Source organism: Entelurus aequoreus, linkage group LG05 (genome assembly GCF_033978785.1).
Source record: "Entelurus aequoreus isolate RoL-2023_Sb linkage group LG05, RoL_Eaeq_v1.1, whole genome shotgun sequence".
In the NCBI taxonomy this organism is placed as follows: domain Eukaryota; kingdom Metazoa; phylum Chordata; class Actinopteri; order Syngnathiformes; family Syngnathidae; genus Entelurus; species Entelurus aequoreus.
In genome coordinates, this window is record NC_084735.1 from 29694614 (window position 1) to 29702918 (window position 8305).

Here is an 8305-nt window from a genome sequence, read left to right on the forward strand (position 1 = left end):
TGCAAGAGTACGGTTCTTCAACACTCCTTCCATGTAACCCGTGCATGTGTTTGCATGACATTTCTTTATTGCAGATTTTTGAAACCGCCTTCGAATATGCATGGAGTCTTGGGGAAATCTATAGTTGCTGTTTCTCACAACAAGTCATATTTCTCCTGCTTTGATTAAGTCTGGCGTTTTGATTGCATATCAATGAGTGAATCATAGATCAGTCCTATCAAGTTGGTACCAAGGTCCTGACAAGGAGTTCTCGTGATGTCACATGATCCTCACCTAATTGGCTTCCAAGTTGCTTATCTAACCTGCCTTTCTTTTGTTTTCCTTCATTTTAGGTGCAACATGCCAGCAAGCAAATCACAGCAGACAAGCAGTATAAGGGAATTATGGACTGTGTCGTCCGTATCCCCAAGGAGCAGGGCTTCCTTTCCTTCTGGAGAGGTAACCTTGCCAATGTCATCAGGTATTTCCCCACCCAGGCCCTCAACTTTGCCTTCAAGGACAAGTACAAGAAGGTCTTCCTTGATGGCGTCGACAAGCACACCCAGTTCTGGAGGTACTTCGCCGGCAACTTGGCGTCCGGCGGTGCCGCCGGTGCCACCTCCCTATGCTTCGTGTACCCCCTCGACTTTGCCCGTACTCGTCTGGCCGCCGATGTAGGAAAGCCGGGAGCGGGGAGAGAGTTCAACGGTCTCGGAGACTGCCTGAAGAAGATCTTCAAGTCGGATGGTCTGCGGGGGTTGTATCAGGGCTTCAACGTGTCTGTGCAGGGCATCATCATCTACAGGGCGGCTTACTTTGGCATCTATGACACAGCTAAGGGTAGGTTCAAGCCTTTCGTTCTTTGAACACTATTACAGTCCCGGTGATTTACGAGTGTTTTGTTATCCACAGGTATGCTCCCCGACCCTAAGAACACTCACATTTTGGTGAGCTGGATGATCGCCCAGAGTGTGACGGCTGTTGCCGGCCTCACCTCCTACCCCTTCGACACTGTCCGTAGGCGTATGATGATGCAGTCCGGACGCAAAGGAGGTGTGTTCATTTCCATTCGAAACCCTTAAAATCAACAAGTCGACACTGACCTGACGTCTTTTTCCTCGTCCTCCCTAGCTGACATCATGTACACCGGAACCATCGACTGCTGGCGCAAGATCGCCCGCGACGAGGGCGGCAAGGCTTTCTTCAAGGGTGCGTGGTCCAACGTGCTGCGCGGCATGGGCGGCGCCTTCGTGCTGGTGTTGTACGATGAGCTGAAGAAGGTCATGTAGATTGTCATGTCGTCACATCACTGTCCAATTCGGCTAAATGTCATAACTTTCCATTTCTTATGGACTCTGCGTTCTGCCTTATTTATGGGAACAAAACTATAGTGTCTCTCCACCTCGCTGTGGGCAATGGCTGTACGTTCGTTGTGCATCTTGATTTTAAAAACGTTCCACACCACACCCCTCTCTCTACCAACGTCATTCCTTCAGCAAGTGTAATACCTCCTCTGTCATTCACTAGGTTTGTACGGTCCCAACTTGAATAAAACCTATTCTGGGGAACAAACGATAAAAACATGGATGTTCACTGTCTTCGTCCACTGTCATAGCATGAGATGAGCACACTGGGTCATGAAAAAGTGGATTATACCAACTGCTATATTTACCCATGCTTATCTCCTCCTGAGCCTCCCTTCCCTGGTTTGTGGTCACTGCTAGACTTGTAGACTAAAACCATGTCTGTTTCTGTTATTTTAAACAATTCAAAACACAAATTTTGGGTTAGCAGGCTGGATTTTATGATTCAATTTGGTCTTGATTGAAACCCAAGGTACATGGTCCAGCAATGCAATTTTAGTAGAAAGAATGACACCCGTAAATACATCATCTTTGACATTTTCTTGGTTTATTGGAACATTAAAGTCAAAATGTTTCTCATACGTTAGTGTGTATTTCTTTGGGATGGCTCCGGTCGTTATAAAATAATTGCTTATAGAACTCTAGAATAAAGGTAGATGTGAAACTGTAAGTAAATATTGAAACATGGAATTAAACTGTTATAAATCTCGCATTTCCATTCATTCCAATGCAGACACGAACATGAATACATAAATGTATGTAGAGCAGTTGGGACAATACAATCTGCAATATCCGTGAAAGACTATTTTAGAGGCAACGTGTACATTCCAAAATTCAGGGTTTTAGTTTACCTGTAGTCCTGAAGGTTGTCAGTAGGGGGCTTCAGAGGCTAACACATTAGTTTTCGGTGCTGTACTTGCTTCCGTGTCACATGACACCTTTTTAAAACGCGAATCTTTCGCCTTTTAAGACCTTCAAAAATGAGTTGGACGTTTACCACTACACTTTTAAGAAGTTGAATATATCGAATATTGAGGTGGAGTTTCGTTTTTAGTAACAATTCACTCAAGATTTGCTGCAATAGGTGAGTGTGTCCGCCATATTGGATCGGATAGATCAGCCCAGTCAACTAATGTGAGGAAATGGATCAAACTTCACTATAAAGGTAATTTAAGTTAATGCTTTTTATTCACCCTTTCGCATACACATATATTTTTGAGTAAATTTGACATAATACACGCATGTATGTACAAATCTCCGCTAGGGAGCACTAGAGGCTAGAAGAACAGAGTCGTGACGAAAAAGCCTTTGGGGCTTCCGTGTTGGTCACGTGATGCACGGGTAATAATAGTTTCGTTTTTAATTGCTAAGAAAATATTTAAATGGACAGAATATCTAATGCAAATGTAACATTTTATATTTGAATGTATAAAAGATACATCAAAGGTGGTTTTCTTAAGAATATGGCAAAACCACTGCTAGAATATAATTTTTCTTGCATGGTTGCCACAGCAATTATCTACAGTAAATAAACATTGGCAACAAAAAAACCTAACAAAATAAATATATTTATGAATTCCTAGATAATTGTCATTCACTTTGAGCCTCTTTCCAATAACACAAAAGTTAATTGGATACGTATATAAAGCTATATGTAAATTTAATAGCGTGTGATAAAGTATTGGCAGTCTAATTAAGGACGTTCTTCTTTTGCCAAATGCATTCTGGGATACCGACCAACCGCAGGAGGTCTTATCTATGGACAGCGCATTGTCTGAATTATACTTTATAATACTTTAAAAGGTGAGCATCTACTGCATGAGAAAATTACACATTTAATGTTCGACTCAAAATTGCAAATTAGGAAATCAACAAAAATTTGCATTAGCGACCTAGCCACCCACTGGTGGCATTGTTTCAGCTACTTGGAGTAAAGCCTGCACAGTTCAAGGTTTTATAATGGCAACATATTAATTTCATCTACATATTGTTGTATAGGAAGTGTTACTGTCTTTGTGAGAAATGGTAGGCCAATGTGCTCTTCTTCTTCTTACTCCTTTTCGGACATAGAAGCATATTGTAGCTCAGGGGTGCCACAGACTGACAAATCAAAGAATTCAGGGGCCATTTTGATAGTTTTCACCTTCAAAACCAGTGCGATATATAACTAGACAACCTGTGAACCTGTCATTCATTCAGACCTGGTGGTGGTAAGCTACATTTGTAGCCACCGCTGCCCTGGGGTAGACTGACAGAAGCAAGGCTGCCAGTTTGCGCCTCCGACTACCACCTATCGTTCATTCATCATTCATTCACCAGTGTGAGCGGCACCAGGGGGCAAGCGATTTGGATGTCAAGAGGCGGGGAGCGAACCTGCAACCCTCAGGGTTCTGGCAAGGCCGCTCTACCCACTACGCCATGCCGCCCCTTAGGTTATTTCAATAAAACGGCACCAAGACATTGTGTGAAGTACAACAAAGTACTAGTTTTTATTCCTTCATAATCAAACTTCACAAACAGCTTGAACTTGTACAATACCTCAGAGAGTGAAAATTACAAAAAAAAGTGCTGGTAACATTTACAAAAATCATCCTTACTTAGCAACAATCAGTTTATTCTTCCACACTTTTTTTTAGTCTTTTGTATTAAGGCTTAATACTTCTGTATAAAGTATATGCAAGATAAGTCTTCACAGTTTTTCGAAAAAAGTCACAATATTGTGTAACATAATGAAGCTTTTACGGCTATTTTTCTTTATAATAACAAATACACATCACTGGTAAATATATGTGAAATACAGGGCTTATTGTAAAATGGCAAGTTATGATACTGTTTGCTGAGATAAATTGATTCCACACACTTGTTATAGGAAAGTTTGCGATAAACCAAAGCAGGATGGAGGTGGACGAGGGGAGAGAAGAAAAAAAAAGAAGATAAGCGTCAAGACTTGGGGGAGATTGCCTCCAAACTTTGGCACATCCCACGGAGAGTCCAAATGGAAAGAAGCACTAAACTGGCATAAAGTGAAAACATGCTGTGTAGTAAGGTGCTAAATTAGAGATATTACATTGCCAGCATTTTTTTTTCCCGCTTACCACGCAAGGACCGACATGAACAAGGTGCATTTTTAAGACTCACACAATTTTTTTTCCTATTCAACAAAAATATGAAATAAATACAAGCAGAATAAAAATTCAATTGACCAATAGGCTTGAGGCGACCTCATGGATTGAGAAAAAAATGAAGGTGTTACTCTCTTAATGTGGCATGTGAAAGTAAAAGCTGTATTGTAGGAGTTTTTTTTTGTTGCAACACAACCCTTTTTTTTTTTTTTTTTGTCTTACAATTGAAACCGGATGAATAAAAAGTCGATGGAACTTGAAAAAACTGAGATATACGCACAAGATCCTCGAGAAGCTGCTTTTGTTTTTACAGGTCGACAGATGAGCGAATCCACCCTCATGCATACTGTACGGTTTAAAGTGACGCAACAAGCTCGCTTTAAATAGTCTACATCGCACACGGAAAAAAACAAAAACAAAGCAATTTGGTTTTTAGTGCAAACACAATTGGCTGGCTTCAGCTTCTCAATAACAACAAGGAGATTACAAGAAGGCACGTACTTATGCTTCCTCGAACACGCAACATGTTTCGACAAACCGCAACGCCACAAAAAGCGGTGGGGGCGGGGAAATAAAAGCTACTACGTACGCCCGATGGTGATTTTTTTTGTACATTTAAAAAATATTATTTGCGTCAATGCGGGACCAAAACAAAACAAAAACATTTGGTGATATCATATCACAAAAAAAGGTGCTATGTCATTTTTGGAATATTCTAGATACAAAACAAAGTTACCAAATAAGCCATTTTTTTTTAGTGGGGTTATGTTGACCAAGACTCCCTTCTTCCCTCATTACATCCCTTCGCTTCACCTGCTCCCATTTGTCCCAAACAAACCATCCCCTAGGAAACAACACCCCCCCCACCCCCAAACCCCCCAAATGCCAACACTCTGTACCATGGACGCCATCAAAACAAGCCACACTTGCTATGGTTTCAAAAAAGTGTTTAGTGGATGATATTACTTTTTTGTTTTTTAAAACAAAAAAACATATTTTTTAGAAGTAGACCCTAAAAGAGTCTATAGTGCAAATGTCTTTTCTGGTGTGAGAAAGTGGAACAATGAGACAAGGAGTCGTATCGGTGTTACCATAGCAAGAAGGTGTCTGTTACGTGGAATTTATCCCTTTATCGTCTCTTCCAAGTGCGAGCTGTCACCAGCAGAGCTGAGCATTTCATCGTGGACAACATTCATTCATTCACAGTCCTTCTTGCCATGGTGTTCGTCTATGGGAAGCAGAGTAAGACTCAACAGCACCTCTGCTGGTTGCAGCCAAGTAGTGCACTGTAGTTGAATATTTGATCAACATCCATTAATTCCACCGCTTGTCCGTCTTGGGGTTGCGGGGGGTCGCTGGAGATATAAGACAGACAGCTAGCTAAGGCAGACTCAATAGCGCCTCCTCTGGTAGCAGCCAAGTTGAACATTTTATGAACAGAAATTCTCATGCTTATCAATTTTTATTTATTAAAACAAATATTTTGAATAGAATTGCTGGCTGTTTTTGTTTCAACTTCTTTAGACAGCAAGCTAGCTGAGGTGGACTCAACAGTGTCTCTGCTGGTGGCCACCAAGTAGTACACTCACTTTTTTTAAATTTCAATCAACATTATTTGTGATTATTAATCCATTTAAAAAATATTGCTTTTGATTGGATTGCTGAATGTTCCTTTTTGACGTTCTTTAGGCGGCAAGCCAGCTGAGACGGACTCAACAGTGCCTCTCTTGGTTACCTCCAGGTAGTGCACTCAATTGTGACATTTTAGCAACGTAACTTCTCATTATCAAACCATTGTTAGTTTAAATAATTTGGTATTATTTTTAATGGGATGGTCTTATTTCACATTGTTTTCTTTAGCTGGCAAAAAGGTTATTAACTCAACAGCACCTCTGCTGATTGACGCCAAGAAGTGCACTCAATTTTTTAAAACATTTTTATCCATAATGTTTTTAAATGGATATTTGTTAAACTACAATTTTAATGCTAGCAGATAAGAATAAAGCTCTTATTTTGCGCATTTTTTTAGATGTCGAACTAATTGATATCGACTCAACAGCGCCTTTGCTGGTTGAGACTGAGAAGTGCACTCAATTTGTTTCTATTAACAACATTTTTTAATTGATTGTTAAACTACAATTATAATGGTAGTAGATGAGAATAAAGTTCTTATTTTGTGTTGTTTTTTTAGATGGCAAACTAGTTGATACGGACTCAAAAGCACCTCTGCTGGTTGATGCCAAGAAATGCAAAAAACATTTTTTTTTCTATCCACAACATTTTTTTACTGAATATTTGTTCAACTACAATTTAAATGGTTGTAGATAAGAATAACATTCTTATTTTCATTGGTTTTTTTAGATGGCAAACTAGTTAGTATGTACTCAACAGCGCCTCTGCTGGTTGATGCCAAGAAATGCACAACATTTTGTTTTTTTCTATCCACAAATTTTGTTTTACTGAATATTTGTTCAACTACAATTTAAATGGTAGTAGATAAGAATAAAGTTCTTATTTTCGTTGTTTTTTTTAGATGGCAAACTAGTTGGTATGTATCTGCTGGTTGGCGCCAAAAGTGCATTAATTGTTTAAAAAACTTTCTATCAACAAAATATTCTAAATATTTTTGAAATTATCATTTTAAATGTAGCAGATAAGAATAAAGTTCTTATTTAGCGTTTTTTTTTAAGATAGCAAACTTGTTGATATTGACTCAATAGCGTCTCAATGAGCCAACTAGTACACTCTGCAAAACAGAATTGCCCATAATCAATGAATGTGTCCACAAAAATGCCCACCCCGAATCACTAGCCAACAATTAAACTCCTTAACCCAAACAGTGCGCAATATTCACAAGAAATGTCTTGACGTCTTACGTTAACAACTAAACTGTGTCTCCCATGTTGGACGCCGCCTGTGCAGTTACGTCTGTCAAATACATCGCTCAACTTGGAAATGTTGGAAAACTCACTCCAGTCCAGTGTTTGACAAATCATAATAATACAAAATAAAAATAAAAACGCCCTTGCACATACTTTCAAAAATGTTTTCCCCTATTTCAACAACAGCAGTCGTTTCACAACAACAATAAAAAGAATATCATACAAAATTGAAGGATAAATTATCAAAAACAAAGACTATACTGCAGCATTATCTCAGGGTTGCTTAGTTTGATGTTCGACTACCTTTTACTACAACAGCTCCACTCACTTTTGCCAAGTTTTGCTTTTGTTTTGTTTTTTAACAAAGGGGGACAAATGATTGAATAACGATAGAAAGATAGCAAGCGAATTTCAACAGAAACAAATATAAACATTTAATAGCAACATCTCAGTCGAAGTCAAGTACATGTTTCCAAAAAAAAAAATTCTACAAACAAGATATGGCCGCAAAAAAGCCAAAACCACCACAATAACAAAAAAAAGATGAAGGTGCACGTCTAAAAAGCGTCTAATTGGAGCAATTTGTCTTTTCAGCTTTGCACCAATTACAGCAATTCTTTACTTGGATGAAATTGAATCCACCTGGGAACCGCTGCTGTGGACGTTTGTTTTTGGCCTATCTTTCGCTCAAAAATAGGTCTGCAAAACACAAACGTCCACTGCAAAGGACACTGGCACTCAGAAGGATATTTAACAAAGTAAACAAAGAAATTTGAAGATGTTTTCTTATAAAAATAGACAGTCTTATAATGATTACAATTTTGGACCACATTGGTTTGAATTGTCTTTTTTTTCCTAACTTCCTTTAATTCTCTAAATTGTTTTTGGCTTGTTAGACCTACAAATATGTGCAAACTTAACATCTTGGTCCATCTCAAGTATAAATGGCTAAAAAATA

The 8305-nt window shown here is 38.9% G+C and overlaps 1 protein-coding gene across 1 annotated transcript in view; it reads left to right on the plus strand.

Moving 5' to 3' along the window:
* LOC133650443 (ADP/ATP translocase 2) overlaps positions 1 to 1924 on the plus strand; it is a 2486-nt gene extending 562 nt beyond the window's left edge. The window contains exons 2-4 of the mRNA XM_062047673.1: positions 333 to 819; positions 892 to 1032; positions 1111 to 1924. Of these exons, the coding sequence (XP_061903657.1) occupies positions 333 to 819; positions 892 to 1032; positions 1111 to 1268 (786 nt within the window). The 3' untranslated portion in view covers positions 1269 to 1924. The remainder of the gene's footprint in view (positions 1 to 332; positions 820 to 891; positions 1033 to 1110) is intronic.
* Positions 1925 to 8305: the final 6381 nt, after the last annotated feature.